The 22317-nt window shown below is 33.6% G+C and overlaps 1 protein-coding gene across 1 annotated transcript in view; it reads right to left on the reverse strand.

Moving 5' to 3' along the window:
* LOC149796474 (uncharacterized) overlaps window positions 1–22317 on the reverse strand; it is a 294892-nt gene that overhangs the window by 6030 nt on the left and 266545 nt on the right. Inside the window, exon 28 of the mRNA XM_089961179.1 lies at window positions 10507–10686. Coding sequence (XP_089817305.1) covers window positions 10507–10686 — 180 coding nt within the window. The remainder of the gene's footprint in view (window positions 1–10506; window positions 10687–22317) is intronic.

The following is a 22317-nucleotide window of genomic DNA, read 5'->3' on the forward strand; positions in this document are numbered from 1 at the left end:
AAATAGCACAGAGCTGGCTTTCAATAAATATGTATAATTATGTTTTTAAATTAAAAAATGTGATAAGATCAACCTCTGTTCTTCATTATGAAAATATTCATAATGATATTCACAAATAAAATGACAGGAATTGAGTTTCTTTTCTTTGAGATTCTGCACCAATGGTTTAGTCTTTACTGAATATGAGAATTTTTCATTTGCATACAACTTGTCTCTAGATGAGAATGCCACCCAATGCACATGGCCTGGGGGTCCTGAGTGGCCGAGTGGTCTAAAGCGCTCTCTGTTACAGATCACTGCCATCTCACCTCTGTCTATGTTGGTTAGAGTCTCGGATTCGGCCAATGTGGATATGTGAGAAAGCTTGCTAGTAGCTTCTCGTGGGTCGGTGGTTCTTTCTGGGGTTTTCCCAGGTACTTCCTCCACCATTAACACTGGCCACCATGTATAGCCATGTGCTGAAAAATGGCGTTAAACCCCACAACAACAAGCACATGGCCTGACTTTGATAATAGCTTAGTAATTCTCAGTCATGTATGTTGAGTCTAGCTTAGAAAATATGTTACATATAATGTTCAAAATTTTACTAAAATAATAAATTTAGTATATTGAACAATATTATGCTTATATAATAAAATTCTTTGGTATAGATGTAGTTTTTCCTCCATAAAATTAAATTTCTGTCTGTTTTTGTACCCAATATACATCATAATGTTTCCTGTTTATGTTCTTTAAGTAGCTATGCAGGACAAGTTACAGTTCTTGCAGTCATGGGTGACCTTTTAAAAAAAAGACAATTCATGGGTTTTACACAAATATTCCCATACATTTTGCCATTACTGCAATAAAAATAACACCAAAGTATTTAAAAACCAGCTATAGGTGGGTGTATATATTGATTGTATGCATTTATTTCCACTGAGTATGTTATATGCCAAATAGAAAGTTAACCTTTCAACAACGAATAGATGCTAATCTAATAATGTTGACTTTTCACATAAAGGCAGAGAAAGTACCAGGTATAACGAGGTTGCCATTTTAAGAAATGTTAATCTTGACGGCCAGCAAATGTTGCCATTTCTAGGAGATCTATGCAGTGCACTGGTTATTTACAGACCATGTTGACATTGCTTGAAACAAAGAAGTCAAAACTAGCCCTGCTAACGGAAATGATTGTTCTGCAGCTCCCTGACGTAAACTAGCTCCAATAGCATACCAACTTTGGGGTCATGAATCATACTGACACTATGTAAAATTGCAATGATGAGGGCCAAACTAGCCCTGCTAATGGAAATGTCTTCTCCGCACCCCCATGACACAAGCTCCAATGACATGCTTGATCACTGCATCATGAACCATATCGACACTAGATAGTGTTTCCTACAAGAACAAAACCCTTTTGTTCATATTTGATCATCCACCATTATTAATGGCAGAGTAGCAGTACCAACCAGAGAACTGAAGCTTTGCTGTACAAAGAAATCAGTATATACATAGTGCCAAAATAATGGAAACAATGTTAATCCAAGTCCAACTGTCTTTTACAGAAATCTTGAAATGTGAGTGCACACCCTGAAATAGTGGATAATGCTACTAAAACTTTGTTAGTAGCTAAAACCATGCACTGGCTATCACTTTGGACTCAAGTACTTACCAGTCACATGGCCTATACACCATCTCATAGGGTCCCTTGAGGTATGAAAGGCTAAATATAATTAAGTTTTAATAAATGATACTGGTAAGTACTGCTTGTTATTGTTCTACTTCTGATTTTTATTTTGACCAATGTGTCCAAGAGTGTAACCAACATACCGGTGAGTGTAAGACATAATTCAATGCTTAAAATTATAATGACCATGCCATAATTGTAATAGCTGGCAGGTATGTATAATAATGCATGTTAATGGAGTAAAAGATCAGTGACATTGACACATGGCTTAATGCCATATATACATATATATACATACATTGTAATTCACTACATTTATTTTCAACCTCTACTGCATGAGGTTATTTAACTGATTTTAAAACAAGAACATAGGAAATAGGAATTCAGAATGATAAAATTATTCACTTCATCCAGCTAAGTATGTACACCTTACAGTTCTATGTTGCAATAGTTTCCTACTTGATCTATGTCACAATACCTCCCATGCAACTGATACTGCAACAGAACCCGCCTGACTTAATCATCTAATGGAAAATTACCCTAAATCTATAAACTTTTCATTATTAAGAGTGAGGTTTTTGTTATTTAAAAAATTGTATTTAACCTGGGTTTTTTCCTGATAATTGTTGCATGGAGAGAGGATATTGCTTCCAATAAACAGATATCGCTTGCATGTACTTCCTCAATAACTCATGCACAATGGGATCCCAAAACACAGACCGTACTATAAGTGAGGGCAAGAGTTATCAAGGGACCTCCATAACAATATGAAATGATACCATCCCTCGCTGGACATCGAGAAAACCGTGGGGGGGAGCGAACTGGTCTGTTTAATGGCTGAATACTTGTTTTAAAATTGCGTTCGGAATAATTGTCAATAAAGTACTTTTTCTATTGAAGTTATATTGTTTTTATTTAAAATTGACCTTTTTTTTCCAGAAGTCCAACTGCAGAGAGATTGTTATTATTGTTGTTCAAACTGGTTTCAACAACCTTCAAGTGTATGTGGAAACACTGTTTATTACATCACTGCTTTCTATGTTTGTTGAGTAGTCCGGTTCCCTGATATTTACTTTCCCTGCTTTGCTTGTGGAATGCAGCTCAAGGAGCATTCTAAGCAGGGAACCAGACTAGTTATTGACTCAGATTACCAATCAAACAAGATTCCATTTGTTTAAAGAATGGAACAGTAAGATCATGAAAAAACTGTTGTCGTTAAAAGTCAATTTTGTGTATTGTCCTATAATAAAATAATGATGCCATGATTTCATTGCAATAGTTAAATTTCTTCTCATCCGTTAGGAAATCTCAGAGTGCCAATTCAGGAATAACAAATTAACTACAAACTCTGAAACTAGCTTTGCATTAATAAAACGTATCTGTGAAACAGAATTTCCTGTCATCAAGTATTCTATTCGCTTGGTTGTTTTGCTATCGTTGATCAATTTTGTGTGTGAGTACTGGTATGCTTATTTGAAGTAGTTTAATTATATTACATTTTCCCAAAAAAGTGAAACAGTGTTCGATTGATCGCTTGCAGTGAGTTGACCTGACACTAGACTAGGGCTGCTAAATCTTACGCAGGTTAGATTTGCATTCCTTTAAAATGTTCAATTAGTCCACCCACTTTATTTAATACAAAAGACGTAATTACTGTGACAATACAAGGTCATCTTTTAATTCAGTGCAACAATACAACAAATACTTATGCAAATTAGGTATCAAAACACTGTCGGCACTTAATTAGGTTTCCAAAGAAAAGCTCGCAGACATAGCTGTTATGGTAGATTGACATATTTCACGTTTGAATACAGCAGGACACATCACACTAAAGCTGAACTAAAAAGATATCACAAAATTGCATTTCACTTGATAAAAACATAATTAAATTTTATTTGTTTATTAAAATGCTGCCTCAAGTAGGCGTTAGTGACAATTTCATTGATCAAAATTTTTATGCATACTGTTATTTATGGTGTACCTAGAATGTTGTTTGGAAAGAAATTTTAAGAAAATACATGATTTCTTATTAAAAGTTGATAATTTCATAATGTTGATTCAAATTTTCAGGTTATATCAATCGTTTTTGACGATAAAACAAGCGATATATCATGGTTTTAGTTAACCATTTTTATCGTGATTTTCTTCATGTTCAATAAAAAGGGGTAAATTTTTTGGCACTTTCCAGTAAAAAAATGGGATCCATGACTGACCCCGCATTAAAAGCAGGTTTGCAAGTTATCAGGACATGTGTTATAGGAGTGGTGTACATAGTGGATTTGTTGTTGTAGCTGAATATTCCCACTGGTACCCGAGTTCTGCCGACCATGGGCATGGAACAAGGCATTCCTATTGCACACGACTGCACACACAACTTGATTGGTCCTTGATGATGAAAGTGGAGATATATCCATGGGACTAACTGCAGAAGTAGTGTTACGTATATCTGATTTAACTCATATTTATTTTAATTTAATTGTTTGTCAGTTTTAAATTTTTTATTCTATTAAATGCTATTATAATGTAAATTTATTCACTAGAGACGATACTTTTTCAGAAAACTCTTTGACCTTGACTGTTGGTTTATAAACACCAGGTGTTGATCTAAATTCTGACCTTGTTTCAGAACTTGTAGCTACTTTCATAAACAAGTTCTATTTTATTTTAAAATGATTGATTGTTTCCAAGGTCATGATGGGACTACATGATTTAAGATGCAAACAAAAACTTTTATTTTTTATTTCTTGGAGTAAAATTATTGGTTGTCATCAGGGTCATTTTTGGTGTATGTGATATAAACACAATCACGTGACCCCCCCCTTTTGATTTCACAATTCTGGTTTTTCCAATATGCGCATTTGTTAGTTTTAATAGAGATGCTTTGAGAGAGATTTCTCAGTTTTGGGCTTTTTACATTGATGTCATGTTATTTTGTTGTAGCCAGATTATTTGTTCTAATTTTCTTCAGATCAGTTGGATTTCAAAAGAATTCATTCTTTTTTCTCTGGAAATATTTTGAGGAGTGCTCACAGAATTTTTGGAAAGACATTGCTTACAAATTTAATTTGGATTTCCAACACCGGAGTGCTATTATTTATATTTCTACAAGGAACTGTATATAAGCACAGCACTGACTGCATCATATGTCATCATCATCCATCTTGGATTTTCCATCAGGATTCGAACTTGAAATTATTAGAACATTTATTACAAGGCCTTTTGCAATTTAATTCGTGGATGATTCTTAGATTATTTTTGGATTTGATTCTTGAAACCATAAGTTATCCTTTTTTCATTTTTACAGAATTTTCCAGGAAAATAAATTATTTGTTAAATTTAAAAAGCTTGTTGTTTTCACTCTTTCTGTGTTACTGTTTATTTGAGCCTAAACACATAACAGTATCTTACAGAGTACTTGCTGATGTCTGTCAGGCAGAAATACCAGGCCTAACCTCATCTATGTCTCTGGGTAATGACATCATCCCCAGCTGATGGAAACTCTCCATGCTGCAACAAACTGGCAGTGGTTCCACTGTTTGATCTTGACCATTAAACTGGGGATCTTGTGTATACCCAGGCTAGTCTGAATCCAGGGACCTAAAGGGTGTCTTCCCACCATCTCGAGTTTGCTTCAGATTTCTTCATATCTCTAAATAAGTTGAATCTTCTCTCGACAAGCCAGCATAATAATATTAATCTCAAAACTTTTCTTAAGCTGTTTTCCCACTTACCAATATTTGATTGACTGAGAATCCCATTCTTGTCTGGTACTGGCCAATCTATGACCATGGTATCCAAGAGAAGGGGAAAGCTGATGAGGTTTATCCATGATATAAAAGAAGCAAAACACAACAGCTAGCCTTAGAGTCGGCAATTCACCAACAGAACAATAAAGAGTTTTGTGAAGTTAAGACTCAGAAATACAAAATAAAATCCACTTGAATCAAAGTTCTACTTTCAATACATGGAAATTCAACACTGTATCAACATATAATAATATAGTGTAGGTAAGAGTCTTGAAAAGATTGTTAATCTCCCATAAAACAAAAATCTTGAACAAAGAATGAGAAGATAGTAAACAAACAAAACTTGTCAACTCTCCATATTGATCACTTGTAGATGAATGACTGCTACCTGGCTAACTGACAGTACACACACATACACTCCATCTCTGAAGAGCAGATAGCAACATTGTGGGCATCTGCCGAGCTGCCCTTCATAACAGGTTTTGGCTGGCATCAATTCTTTTCGTAAATATGACTTTAATTACACTAAATACATAAGTATGCTTAAGTTACTGAATGAGGCTAAAATAAGTTGCACACACACATTTATATATATACATGTATATATATATATATATATATATATATATATATATATATATATATATATATATATATATATATATATATATATACACAGTGTGACCCTGCTATAACACGCTGGTTGGGGTCAATAGTACCCAAACCGTGTTATAAACCTAACCATGCTATAACCAACCAAGTCAGTTACCTGAAGAAAATTATGCAGGTTCATACAAAATGGTTTGGGGGGAGCTAATAAAAGTGGGTGCAGAAATATGTGCTTTTGATTAATGAAGAGAACAAGTCTGAAATACATTTGTATAATGACAATTTACATCTGTATAGTACAATCCATAATCCATTAAGTACTGTACATTTATATAAAAAATGTCAATGAATTCGAGTAAAGATCTCATATAAAATTCATGAATCAGTCACATCCAGTTAGAAAACACATATATATGATCTATATCAGATGGTCACAAAACAATTCACTATCATATTGCCACCAGTAGCATGTGGATATAGTTGTTTACATGCTACACGTACATTAAATTAGATTTTAGAAGCTGGAGATAGCTATCATCTTGCTAAGGCTACCCAGGGGCTGAAGCTATTTATAGGTAAATGAAATAATTTGAGCAAATTAAAAAGTTTATCAAACATATTCAATTAACTTGATTGTCAGATATCTATGGTTGCAAATGATTGGAAATTTAATTTGCATATTATGCTGACATTGGCAGCTATTGTAGGCATAAACCTTTTTTCATGCAATGAGGAAACTTTCACAGCACAATAAATTCCATTATTTTATTTAAGTTTGGTGCTGGCTTCCTACAGGTTTTTTGTTTTAATTGAAGACTGTGGCTGGCTTTCTTTGATGAAGGGTGCAAGTCTTACTGAAGTCATCACTAAAGAACTGCATTGGAGAACCAAACAAATGCCTATTTCTTATTGTGGCAGCAACATCTGATAATTGTAGAATATTGATTAAGACTGAATTTTTTGTATTTGCTTAGCATTTATACAGAATGATCAGTGCTTTAATAGTAATCAGGGTTTTTTTTTTCTTTCTTTGAAGTTTCAGCAAAACTATTTTTTTGGGGTACATTTAAAAAACAAGCAATTACTGTTTCTGCTTTCAAAGGTTGGTCGATTCTAGCTAGTTCTGGTAGTATGACTATTCTAGGAGAGACCAAAATGTAGATCTCAGCTCTTTTTTGTTTTTTTGTTGTTGACGTTTCTGGTAGGGGAGTGATGCTGCCTTTCACATGTGTCAGACAGCTAAAGAAAAGGTCAACAGACAATGTAAACACACGTGTTTTGTTCTGACAGGGATTATTACAGAAAATATGAGTGTTGACTGAAGCACTCAATTATATGAATGAAAAGAAGAGGGATTTTACTTACCATCCACATAATTAAAAGGTCAGTCTAAGTAAATATATTAATTACTAGCAAGCAGCTGATAGTCCAACACTGTTTTGGCTGCAAGATCCATTACAAGATAGTACCTTGACTGGTTGATCTCCACTACCAGAAATGTAAAAAAAAAAAAAAAAAAAAAAGAAAGAAAGAAAAAGGAAGATCTCGCAGCATACAGTACTCTAGTCAGATGTCTGCATAAGCAGATTATGTTGTAACAATGAACTGTTAAGATGGTTTGTCAATATGAACATATAATTTGTTTACGTAACAATAGATTCCAGTGCATTTTATATCAATTTGGTAGCTTTCATGGTACCTCTGAATTTCACCACTCCAAAACCTAAGATTGTATCTACAAATTTAAACAGCAAACAATGTCGCCCAAATAAAATAAACTGGCAGATGGTATATTTTTCTGCCAATAAGGAAAAAAATTCACAATTTGTGACATTGGCAAAGCACAGCACAACCTTTGAATAAACATTTTACAAGTAACTTTTTGTTCTTTTAAGAAGAAATTTTTTTTTTGTGTGCGAGAAAAATACATGTATATAAAATTTCTGAAGCCACATACAATCCTTTTATATTATAATTCATAAGCAATCTCTTCCCCAAAATGGTAATAAACATTTTACATGTTATTTTTTGTACTTTAAAGAAAGAATTGTTTTTGTGATCAAGAAAATTATATGTAAATTAAAGTTCAGGAGCCTAGCCACAATTATGTTTTATCTGAATTTATTTGGTAACACTGAGCATTCTATAGTGGGGTCACAGTGTGTGTGTGTGTGTGTGTGTGTGTGTGCATATATATATATATATATATATATATATATATATATATATATATATATATATATATATATATATATATATATATCTGTGTGTGTGTGTGTTAGTTTCTTGTGACTTTCTATATGTGCTACACTTGCAACCATGCCTCAAATGTGGAGTATTGTGTGTTACAGTTATACTTAATCAATGTCATATTTGTCTTTGCATAACTTTGGTGGGGAATTAGCATAAGTATCAATACAAGAAACTTGTACCTCACAAATGATATGCTATACCACTATTTTCTGTATCCTCCAATATACTGATTTTAATCACACCATGCTGTTTTAGAAGGGCATATCACCTATGAGATTGCTTCTCGTACATCAAAATGTTTATTATTCATTTACATATTTGTAAAACAATGCAAGATTGTCGTATAAAATGAAATGCACAAGCAGTCAAGGATTACATCCATATATTCGAGTGTCATTACTGATCATATCTTCTATGACTGTCTGAAGTTAGGTGAGCTGAAGCATGGAGTTCTGTGTGTATTTCAGTCACTAGGTCATGTTCCCACTGTAAGGTCATTTTAGATTGGTCAATGGATTGCACTATCCACCAATCCATGCTTTGTTTACCAGAATACTTACTGGTACATGTGCCAGGCTTGTATATAAACAGTGTTCATATTTGGGAACTTGCAAACACTGAACCCAAAATGTAAAGATAGATAGTGAGATTAAAACTGTCAGAAAAAAGACAAAGGTAATAGAACATTTGACCAAAGAAATTCATCTAAAAAGTTTTGATGTACCAAATTTCATAGTCTTAGACCTGCCAACCCTGACAAGACCGTCTCAGTAAGGCAGTTGATTTTTTTCTGTAAGTTTGACCAGTTTCCAGTAAGGTGTAACAAAATATCATAAACTGCTATTGTAAAGCTGGAAAATGATTTAAAAGTTCAGTAATCGAAACAGGCAGTGACATTAAACATTTTGTTCAACTGAAAAGCACACTTTGATTTTATTTACCTCTAGTACAGTTGCACAAACTTCAGTTCAAAACCCTATGCAGCTCAATGGCTTGTTGCTATCTCTCAACTTAATGTAAATATTCAACAAAAATTTCCCCAATTTACATGACGACAGCAATCGTATCAACTGCCACTAGACATATTCAAATTGGCATGTGTTTCCAATAAGCATAATTGTGTCCCTTCCTACTTTTATTCACAAGAATCTGAGTATTCCTTTTATTCTTCTGTGTTGATTATTAACACTTTTTAAGAGGCTTATTTTCCCTTTCATCTTCAACATGCATCACTCGCTGGACGTCAATTAAAAAAATATTCTATAATCATGTTTCATCATGAAATGCTTTGCATGACAAAATATTTGCAGTTTAATGCATCTGAGGTATTGCTGTAAAGTTAGTCTGGTTCTCTGACTAATTCCATTAATTCTAATATGAAATCCAGATCCAAATCAAACATGGATGAATAAATTATCCCGAGTTTTCTGCAACAATTATTTTTTCCACAGTTTTTGTTTTTATTCCATAAGTCCATATTATAAGTGTCCGATTTATAAGACTCATGTCAAAATAAGTATGAAAATTTGTAGAATAAATCTGTCCTAAATTTTTATCTTCTTTTAGCCATTTTTTTTATTCCAAGTGTTAAAGAGTCAGTTGAGTCCCTTGTAGCTTCAAGATCAGGAAAATCTGTAATCCTGACTAATTTTCCAGACCAGTGAAGTTACAATACATAATAAAGCATTGATACTAACCTCCCCACTCCCATTCCCTTTTACATACAATATGAAAGTTGTAAAGCACAATCAAGTCAATCTTCTTATGTACTGTGAGGGATATATGGGTTTTGTTCTGTAATCCCTAATGCAGTAATAATGTGATAGGGCTGGCAACCAACAGATACTATTTATGTTCATTAGCTATTTTTCATGGAGTAAAGATTTTCATAGGCTTTATGGTTGCTATAAACCATAAATTTAAAACCCCAAGATATTTTTGTGGGACCTCTTCCCCAATCCCCAATGTCACAAAAATTGATACTCAGAAAATAACTGAACTCATAGTAATTCATACGTTAATAATTGCTCTCAGTCCATGGCACCTTGGCAAGCACTACTTTTTTCTAGTTTTTGGAACCGCACTTTTCATTAATTTTTAAGTCATCAACTGCCATACTGAAGAACATTTGGAAGGAAATGCATTTAAACAAACACATAACTGAATTACATTGGAATCAATATTTATCTAAGGTGCCATTTTCTTTTCTAAACAGAATAAATACCAGACCTCTTTCTCCATTTCAACAGGCAAGCTTCTTGGTATCTGACTTGTGAAATACTTCGTTGGTTTACTTTCACCAGCAGTTCCTGGAGACTTCATTTCTTCTGTTCTAATGCAGGGTGAGGGCCTAAACAAGAGTGGTGCATTAGCCTTTTCCCCGATCATTCTGCTCCCAATTTCATCTTCCTAGAATGTTTAAATAAAAGAAAAACAACAATAGTGCACTAAGCATATCGTGACCTTTATCATATTCATGACTTTGAAAGTCATCAGAAAGTGGACAGTAATTTGGATAAGGAAACTGGCAACCTGACATAAGTTATCTCTTGTTGTGACCTTGACTTTTGGTCTTGAGGGTATGATCATAAACATGTCAATTCAAAAGGCCTAAGTATTAATATAATATCTTCATTGTTTTAAACGTTATACTCTGTATAGAAGGCTGAGTTTGTTCTTGATGTGAGCTGACATCGAGGCAAGGTGTGTGGCTATGGCATATAATATACTGTCTATATTTGATAAATAACTGGCAAAAGCATTATCAAAGTATCTTCAGTGGTTTTAAAAGTTATACTCCAGATAATGATACAACTCAAAAACCTTGATGTGGAGGAAGCTAGAGACACAACATAATGTCTGGTCATGATATATAACTGACCAAAGTTTCATGAAAATCTCTCTAGCCATTACAAGATTAAAAGATGGATGAACAGATGGATGGACAACACTATAATATAAAAAACCAAACTTAAAATGGGCATTAATAAAAATTATGAAAAAGCTATATTACTTCTAAGTATTATTCCTATTACACCACTCTTTTGACAACTTGTGCCCGGATAACTCGCAAACCTGGACATAATGCAGGGTCATGTGTGGATCCTTTTTTTTAACCAAAAAAATACCCCTCAAAAATTGATCCCTATTTAATGAACATGTAGAAAATCATGATCAAAATTGGTAACTGAAATGTTGATATATCACTAGTTTTATGGTCAAAAACAGTAGATAGGACCTGGACATTTTAATCAACAGTTTGAAATTATCAGCTTTTAATAAGATGTCATATAATTGGTTATATCTTCTTTCCAAACAACATTCTTAGTACACCGTAATTAAAGATATTTAAGGAAATTTTGATCAGTGAAAATGTCATTTACACCTAGTGTAGGTAGTACATTAATATCTAAATGTCAATTAAATAATTTTTATTTAGAGAAATTTGTGTTTTAATTCCATCTTTTAGTTCCTCTTAAGTGTAATCATCATAAATGATATGTGTATTTAAATGTAAAATGTGTCAATCTACCATTACAGCTATGTCCGCAAGCGTTTCTTCAAGAACCTTATTAAGTACTGACTGTGTTTTGATAAATGACTTGCGGAAGTATTTGTTGCATTGTTGCACTGAATTAAAAGCTGGCCTCCTTTGTATTATCATGTTAATTATATCTTTTGAATCAAATAAAGGCGGTGGAATAAAAAAAAAAGTTAAAGTGCCATACCAGTATACATAAAGTAAAAATTTTAAAACATTATTTGAATAGAAAATAAAATCTGGAAGCGATATAAAAAACATGATGGAAAAATTCACCATACAAACTGAGAAATATGCTCAGGTGTGTTTTCGTAAATAATACACATCGGACGAATTATATCGCTCGGTAATTTCTGGAGTGTGTAAATCACCTGACGTCATATTTTGAAGACACATCTTACTTCCGTTTCTATCAAAACATAAACAGAGCACACATTTTCATAATTCAAAAAGTTTTATCATCACAATACTTTCTGAACATCTGTCATCATGAATAATCAATTCTTTACATGTAATATATTGCATTGCAACAGTTTCAAATCACATATCGTAACAAGTTCATGTTTCCTCCTCCCTCTAGGAAGATCAAATTATAAGGACCAAAGCAACACTGTTGTGTCCATATTAGACATCAGATCATTACCATTTTTGTTTATGACAAACTAGACATCACAAAAAGTTTTTCTGTGAAGACCTGATGGCAATATGACTTTCTATTGTGGGTTAGCAAATCAATTTTCGAGATGCCTACAATGGTGGCTGTACTAAACATCAGCTCTCCACCATTTTAATTTTGGACTAAGACATTACACGAAGTCTGTTGGTGAGAACCTTATATTGGTGTGACTATCCACTCACATATTTCTAGGATAAATCCAATGAGCATAGTTCACTTAAATTGATCATGCATGATAATATTTGAACAATATCATTAGATTTTATTTCAAAATGTAAAATACCACAGTGGAAACAAGGCATTACCTGAGAAGAATATGACATGTGCTAGGGATTCCCTTCTTCATTGTCTAAATTATACACCACTCATTATCTTCTTTCAAGTACATTTCTGGACTAAGGAGAGGAGCAGAATTCCATACAGTAGTTACCTTTCTCAGTTCTCCTTGATCAAAGTTATTCCCATGTTAGCTTTTAAATACATTTTTTAGACCAACTGTAGCAAGGGAAACTTCATATAGCTGTAAATTCCAGTTTCCCTTTCTGTTCTCAAGTAATGCAATTTGTGACAGTGGTATTTTGCAATAAAAGCAAAGCTATTGGTGGTCTGTCCTTGTACATATTATACAGGTGGTACAATGCAAGGATTTTTTTCTTTCATTATAAATGTGGGAAGTAACAGAGACTATAAATCTGTTGTTCCCAAAGTGGGGTACTGCCCTCGGAGGGGGGGGGGGCAATAAAGCTGAATAATGCTTTTTACGGAGTAAGGTAGGGGATGCCGAGGATAATCAAGGGGTTGTGGCCCGAAAAAGTTTGGGAACCACTGTTCTAGATACTGCTGAAATATAAAAGCACAACTTTAAAAACATGTAACAACTCTTGTGATGTGCATTTAATTTGTATTGTGTTGGCCTTTATCCATGATTATTTGTTATGAACATCTAAATTGTGAGATTGACCTTGGTCAGTAATTGAGTTTAGGGCCTGCCTGACAAAATTCTTATTGGTGTGTAAACAATACATAGCTAATATTTCTATATGATTTTATATTATATATTAAGATCATTATTTTTGGAGGTAAACATGTTTACTCGAGCTTGAATTGAGGACACTGGTGTTTCTCTTGGGAATTCCTAGTGTACCTGCTGCATTACATGTTCTTTACATAAGTTTTAGTAAGAGACTTGACCTTGTTTACAATTTAAAATATTCTGAAAATAACCTTCAACCTGGTTGTCATTATGTCTTAATTTTTGGGGGGTATTTTTTACAATGGGAGAAGTAAACATAATGTCTTTATTGCATGTCTTAACATCATTCTTTGAGTTTTCAATTTAGGTTGTGTTTAAGTTAATATTTCAGAGGATTTATTTCTTGAAATTATTCACTGGAATTTCATTATTACTTCTTGGACTAAATCACTATTTTGGAATAATGCTGAATTTATTCAGACATTTCGGATCATATTACCATGATACATCAAGACTGTTGGCACATAAGCACATTCAAGGCTATTGACATATCATCAAGTTCAATATTGGAATTTGTTCGGATTACTACTGGAATTCATTTCAAGAAGAGAAAGACAAATGTAATTGCAGAAAGAAAGAGCTGCAGAAAAAGGAAGGGGAGAGAGACAGAAAGAGATTATATGGAAATGGAAATAAAAAAGAACTCAGAGGTGAACTAGAATATAATGAATCTTAAGAAAATTCTGCTTGCTGAGGTTAGACAGTACCAATTTAAGCCTGAAAGAGATGAGAACATGGGCGAGGACCCTAAAGAGAACATGGAGTATAATGAGACTGAGTAGTGCTTGGGCTATTCATTCTGATAATTACTATTATCATTATGGTAATTATTTTTATTATTCTTTTGTTAATGTTACTTCAATTTCATAATGAAAATAGAGGTGCACAAATCTGGACAAAACTTGGATGTCATCAGAGCAGATTTTCATGTGGGCATGGTTTATCAGTAACTAGTGGTGTTAAAAATTAAACATTTAAGACTAAGACAGTGAGAGATGTAGAAATAAATACTTTATTAACTTTATGGCAAGTTTGTTCTTTTAAACCGTGATGAAATGCAGACCCCGAATGTACTTTGGGTGTGATTGTTTACTATCCTCCACACAAAGTAAAAGTTAAGAATTTTATTAAAAAGAAAAAGTAATCATAGACCTGGTGTATCCAGATGTTCAGTAAGCATATATTTTCTCTGTGGGTCTTGGTGTATAATACTAGGGGCAACAGAAGTATACATATTTATGGGGAAACAAATCTTGAGAATAATAATAATAATACAGAATAATAATAATAATACATTGCTGATTATTGTTATGTTATTGTGGTACAAAAGGAAGAACACTCTATCCATGCATCACACATACATATATATCAAACTTTAACATGCAAGAACTTTTCATAAATTTTACCCACAAGTTTGCTCTCTAATGTAATAATGAATGATGGAGTGTATTTACCATGCATATTGGTGTACCTGTGAAAATTGCAGCAGTAAATAAATAGTCGAGAAGTGTAGATGCTGTAAAGAATTTATGATTTTGAATAAGACTGAGGAGGTCAGGGTGGATTGTACCATTGGTCATCCAAGATTTCACACAGTTTACTTGGATGAATATGTCCTGGAAGCAGCATATTGTGCCTTCATTCAGCAATATGGAAATTACAAGGAAATCATGTCCTAGTACATGAACAGTTGTAGGCTAAATATTCTTACAGTAGTTATGGTACCTCTGTCAGGGTCAATTTTGGGACAAGCAATTGCTTTATATGCATGTGAAAATTATGCTTCAAATTTCTTTCCATAAAATCCTTCCTTTATTAACAAAATGTATCAGTAATATCACTTTACTTGAATTTTTACCCAAACCTTTCATTTTGATAATAGATAGTGCTAAAATCATTCGTCCATTACCTTGGAAATTCTCATAAATTTTTTTAAATCCTCTGTAATTTCATTTCTTGAACAGATTCTATACTATGACATTAAAAACGTATTGCTGTCTGTTCATGTTCACATCTGATTCATTTAGCTTCTAACACTGTCTGTAGTAAAATCTAATTTTATGCTAAAGGCACTGACTCTGAAAACATGAAATAAGTAACAGAAAACCAGAATAAATGAAATAACATAAATTTAATCAAGTTTAAAAATTTGCTGTATATTCTATTTTCAGTCATAATAGATACATGGCTGCATAGAGGTGGCAATAACTGTCTATCAACTGACTATGGCTTCCTGACCACTTCCTTTAGCACTGCTGTAAATTCTTCAACATGGTCTGAAAAAAAAATTGTTACACCAGTAATTCAAGAAACTGAAAAATCTCATCCACTGCCTATATTCATACTGACAATTTACCAAAGAGAATTAATGGAATTGGAAACAAGACTTAATTAGTATTCAACTTAACATACATATAAATCATAGTTTAATGAATGAATGACTGAATAATAATAATAATAATAATAATAATAATAATAATAACGTTTGTTGAGATATATGATTTTGAATCTGTGTTAGCTTTGTTTTGATTGAAATCTTTCAAGTTCAAGTTGCTTTTCTTTAATTAGTTTCACCATTCTGTGTGTGTGTGTGTATGCACAAGGCCAGGGAGGAGGGGGCTGATTGTATTCCTAATGATATGTTCACTCCAACTTTAATATAACTTTAAACATAGAACTGTATATGTGCTTGTATATGAGTTTTGTCAAATGGTATCATTCAGTGTAGTAAAAACTGCAATATCTACATACCCTTGGCTACATGTCACACATCATAATAGTGTGTGGCTCTCATATTCTCTCTGATCCATTTCTGTTCTGAACATGCCTGTCTGTAATAATAGTGTCCACCTCCACACTGTGGTTCTGCAGTTTTTTATGGCTCTTGAAAGTCCCTCTTTTTCCATGTTATAACTACTCTTCACTTCACTGATCTGACAAAAAGAGAAAAAACATGGTTTAGCAAAATTAACAATACTTCTATTTCTTGAAATGTAACATCATCTGTACATAGCTTAAATGTGTTTACCATTTTAAAACTGGACTTATGCATAAGGTATCACGGTACCAATTGTTTTTCCATATACCTCAATGCTAATGTTTTGTGAAATAAATATACTTTCTGTCCTACTTGGGCATGCATGTCACACGCTGTCATATAGAACAATGCTAGATTGTCAATTTGACAATGACATAACCAGGTACTCCATTGCATTTAAGAGAGATAACTCTACTGGAACTAGACAGGGGTAAGAGTTATCTAGTCACAACAAGCACATTTTCAGTCATGTGTACCATATTTTAAAAAAATCATAAAAAATACAAAATATGATCTAGACAGAAATTAACACAAACTCACATGTTGCCAAGAGGCTCAACTTTTTTTTAAGCCAAACAGAAAGTACAAGTCTTACATAATGCACCAATCACAGCTAGTTTTGTTCTTTAATTCTGAATACAATGTTCCATACACCTTAAGCTCCGCCCACCTGGACTTGCGCAATTGGTACCGTTATACCTATAGCAAACCTTAATTTTTCCAATAATCTGTGAAATAGTTCGGGACTGTATAAGTAACAAATATACTTAGTCTCACTTGTGAAAAACAATTTGATGAGGTACTAACCTATGTCTTATATGAATGTGTAAAGAAATGTCATTGAGCTGTTTGAACTATTGTTTTCATACTTTTGCTTCACTATCAAAATCATCTTTTGAAATAAAATGAATTCTTTCAACTATGAGTTGTATCTTATTCATATCAGCAATTATTGAACTTCACATAGGTGATATGGGATAAATCACATTATATCATATTATGTAATAACTAGGTCAAAGGTCAATGTACCAAATAGTATGCACCTGTCCTACTTCAAAATGTACAATTCACCTAAAAGAAAGGAATTTATATTTGTTTGGTAGGTGCAGAACTTAACATCAGAGACAGGTGGACATGACCCAATCTTATTATAAAGTATAAGCTTTGACCACTTTACACTATCTACAGATACAAGAGGTCACTAACCACCAGTCCTCACACAAAGGTCCACCTACCCATCCTCTTTGTAACACAAATAGTAAGCTTTCCTCCTTTGTAATGTGAATAAAATTGTTTCAATAAGCCAGTCAGTCACCAAATATAGTAAATCGCAGCTTCTAAGTGGTTATGTTTGGATTGGGAGGTGAAATTAGGGGAATAAAATACAGAAAAATGCCAAATATAAACACTAAGTATAGCACATCAAATGGAGTTAAAAACAGGAGGAAAGTGTTTATCTAAAAGGGAGAGGTAGCTTATGATAAAGGAATTAAAGGTGGCAAAATCAGCAATGCGAAAAATGAGAAGTGAAAGTTTGATGACCTTACCTTGGACAAATATATGGGGCAGGGCCCAACAGGTCCAAGGACAGCCCAAAGGCAACTGTGCTATAACATCCCTTACAGGACCCAAATTTCAAGTGAAGTTGTGTTCATTTCCATCTAATATAAAAGGGTGAATAATTTAGATAATATATATAAAGTATATTTCTTCTACATAAGAATTTAATAATAATTGGCATAAGATAGAGAGAAACTTATCTCAGAGCCAAGCAGAACATACCTTATCAGTTTTTAAACTTGTAAACTTTACTGTGAGAAATTATCAAATTGCTTCTACTTACATTTGCGTCAAGATTGAGGGCTAATATAATACTTCACAAATCTTCTCTTTATTTTCATAATCAGTCAATGAAAATGTGAGATTTTATTTCCTTGAAATGTTATGACTGGTGTAAGGGAGATAACTGAATGATATACATAAGGTGTGGTAACCTTGAATACATTATCCATGTAATATAGATGAGTTCATCAACAACCTGTATTAACTTCATTGCAATTAAATTATCTCAAAATACATTACTGACAAAGTGAGAACCTAACATTTAGACTCCTATGTTTAGTGGAGACCTCAAGAGTCATGTAATTTTAATTTCTAAGATGACGCAGCTCTTTCATATCACATAGTTCATATTTTCTACAATGCCGGCATGTAGAGTGCAGCCTTCCATAACCATGCAGATATCATCTCATGCCAATTTGGATTCTTGCGATGGGATGCAAAGTTTCAAGAACAGTGTGGATTTGAATGGAATGAATACGCACTGTGTGACTAAAATGGTTATCATTCTTGTAATGTTGGACCAAACATGGAAATTCCACAGGAGCAGCTTGACAGAAAGAAATAGGATTAATTGAAAGTCAATAGTAGATTATAATTGGGCTTATACAAGTGCCAATGGGAAATGCTGACTTAAGGAAACTGTTCTTGTTTGTTGGTATTCACTGCTACTTCAACAAAAGGGAATGCAAGAGAACTGAACTAACTACATGAACAATTTCAAAGCAGGAGAGTGTAAAAAAAAAAGGGACAATTAGAGCAGGACAATTCAAATCAAAATGGGAAGGAATACCAAATCCTTAATAAATTACCTAAAAATTACTCATGCCAGAACATCCCACATGGTACAAGTGATCTATCTACAAGTGTACTTAGAGTGTTCTCTATCCTGGTTTATGGCATGCCTTACAAGAATAAGATAGTTGTTTTTGTACACATGATTTTTCATCTTTTGCAGGTACAATAGCCAATATTTGGCCAAAATCAACTATATTATGTTTACATAACTTATTTTGTTGCATGCATTCCAATCTAGGAGGTAACAGCACATACATAAAGGCATCAGGTAACACAAGTCTATATCTATCATAGCTATAGTTATCAAAAGTCCCCATCCAAAGCCATCTTGTGCTATTTTCTAAAGATTTTATACATTTTATTCTTAAAGAACTTTCAATATTTGACCAAAAGTGTTCAGCACACATTTGTTTTCCTACATCAAACTAGTATAGTTCATAAATGCCGCCCACATGTATGCGTTTCTATGGAAACACTGTGAGGCTATTCTTTCCTTTAGGTATCACGGTACCAATTGTTTTTCCATATACCTCAATGCTAATGTTTTGTGAAATAAATATACTTTCTGTCCTACTTGGGCATGCATGTCACACGCTGTCATATAGAACAATGCTAGATTGTCAATTTGACAATGACATAACCAGGTACTCCATTGCATTTAAGAGAGATAACTCTACTGGAACTAGACAGGGGTAAGAGTTATCTAGTCACAACAAGCACATTTTCAGTCATGTGTACCATATTTTAAAAAAATCATAAAAAATACAAAATATGATCTAGATAGAAATTAACACAAACTCACATGTTGCCAAGAGGCTCAACTTTTTTTTAAGCCAAACAGAAAGTACAAGTCTTACATAATGCACCAATCACAGCTAGTTTTGTTCTTTAATTCTGAATACAATGTTCCATACACCTTAAGCTCCGCCCACCTGGACTTGCGCAATTGGTACCGTTATACCATAAGCAACATTGAAAAAGTAAGCTCATTTTTTTGCATGAGTGTCATGTATGGATGCTGACAAGTACTTGAAAGTTTGCAATGCCTTTGCTCCTTCTCTTTACTTGCTGGACATTTACTTCACAACCTGTGTAGTAGGTGAAATGTTAGACGTGTATTCTGATCATCATAGTTTTCACACAGATGAGGATTTCTCATGAATATGTGTATCATTTAAAGTGTAACATTGCTCAATAATAACAAGTACACAAGTATTTGGTCTACTAAGTCAAATGCTTACATAATCAGACTGAATTTAGTTAATACAATATTATATGTTTCGTTTGTTTGTTTGCTTTTTCTTAAGTATCCTATCAGTCGGACACTGAACAGCAATACTGTATGATGGTGTAACTAGTCCCTGTAATAAGATTATGAAAAATGTGTTTCATGCCTTTGTAGTAGACATGGTAGGCACACATGAAGTTTTCTGTATGTCTGAACAATAGTTGACAAATGCACCAAACCTTTTTGCTTACATTTACAACTAAGGGTTGATCATAAAGTTTGACTTTATTACCAATACATTATAGTTTCTTCACAATAAAAAAATTACACAGCTTAATTATTGACTCATATGCTGATACAACTTGTAAGGCCTTAGGACTCCATATCAACTATGAAGCTATACAAACCATGTAAGCAGGGAATGAATGGAAAGTTCACTGTGGCATCAAAATGCACCACAGGATATGTCATACTTTCTACTGTCTTCAGGTTCTAGTGCATTATCTTCTGGGTGCTGGTACTGAAAATTCTCATTCAGTACCTAAAAAAATATAAAATTAGAGCAGCATTAGAAGGTAAAATCTGTATGCTGACAGCATTAAAGTATTTAAAAAAATTCCTTTTAACAATGGTTCTGTACATATTGTGAATAATGCTATACTTTCCACATTGAACAGACATTAGTATTCACACTGACAAGCAATGGGTTGTGGGTTTCTCTCTGACCTAGACTGTCATCCATTGACACAGCTGTGTATATTCTGACAAACAACATGGTAATTTACTCCCAGTTGCTCAACCCGAAGGGGTGTAAATAGCCTTTACAATTAAACACAATCAATACATCAAGTATTTACAACATTTTGGCATGAAATAAGCATGGGCAGGTAAATGATTTGTTTGAGGGGATAATACTAATTAGGGAGTGGGCAAAACTAAAATTAAAGGGTCACACACACACACACCCTTGTCATGATAAAGCAGGATTTATTTTGGGGGTAGAGGTGGAGATATTATTGTTTGCAAACACCCTCCCACTAAAATCGCCCTCTCCCAATGATCGTTCTTTTTTTGCTAGGTATATTTGTGACGAGGGGTAGGGGCTGACAACCAATAATATAGCAAGATAAAGATGTATAAATATTTTACCCTTGCTAGCTCTCACTTCTGTACAAGCTTCTCTTAGTCTGCATGTTGTTATCCCTGCCGTAACCATTAGTTTACATTGATCTGGTTTTCACAGACTTAATTATCTTGCAAGAAAACATGCTTGGTACTGCATTTGGTAGGAGTCGTCTGATGGTCGTAATACAAAGTGACTCTTTAATTTTATAAACAGTATCAAAATCGTCTTCTCTCAAATGGTCACTGTGGACTATCTCGCCTGTCACTGGTCGGATAATGCACGGTACCATCTACTGAATGCAACTAACAATGAAAGTAGAAATGCACTGTTCCCTACAGCATGTCACTTTCGCTTTGTCTTATGGAAATTGCAGAGTGCAAAATGGCTAGGAGAGTTTTTCCTTGTGTGATAAGAAATGGATGTTTTGTGGTTGCTAGGAACTGCAAAATGGAAACTGGACAGACCCATGTCAAATGCAAGAGAAAAGTAAATACTGAATTGATGGTGCTCAGCCAAAAAGGTTTGTCAAGACTACAATAACTTCAGATGGGTCATTTTAGTTGAAAGGTTCAAGAATTGCATCAATAGTGATGTCAAGACCTACATTAATGAGTAAAAGGTTGAAAAATTAGAAAATGCTGCTCAAGCAGCTGATAGTTATTCACTGACTGAAAAGGTTTTTTTTTTGTCTGTAATTTCCTATCACGCAGTTTTCTGGTAAAAATCATCACATTCTTGGATCAGTATTAGGTATCAGAAAAGACTGATAAGGAATCTTTATCTCTTCCTATGTGCACTTATTGCAACAAGAAAAGGGCATGTTATTTCTGATTGCTAAAGAATGAAAAATAAGCAACATAATAAAGACAGACTTTCCAAATGCTCTTACTTTTATGAGGTCAAGGTCAGAGTCCTGTACTGAAAGCAATTAATTTGTAAGGTCAAACAAGCCAGACCAATTTTTTCTATTGAGAATTATTA

The sequence above is a fragment of the Sinohyriopsis cumingii genome, chromosome 6, assembly GCF_028554795.1.
Source record: "Sinohyriopsis cumingii isolate HCF-2022 chromosome 6, ASM2855479v2, whole genome shotgun sequence".
NCBI lineage: Eukaryota > Metazoa > Mollusca > Bivalvia > Unionida > Unionidae > Sinohyriopsis > Sinohyriopsis cumingii.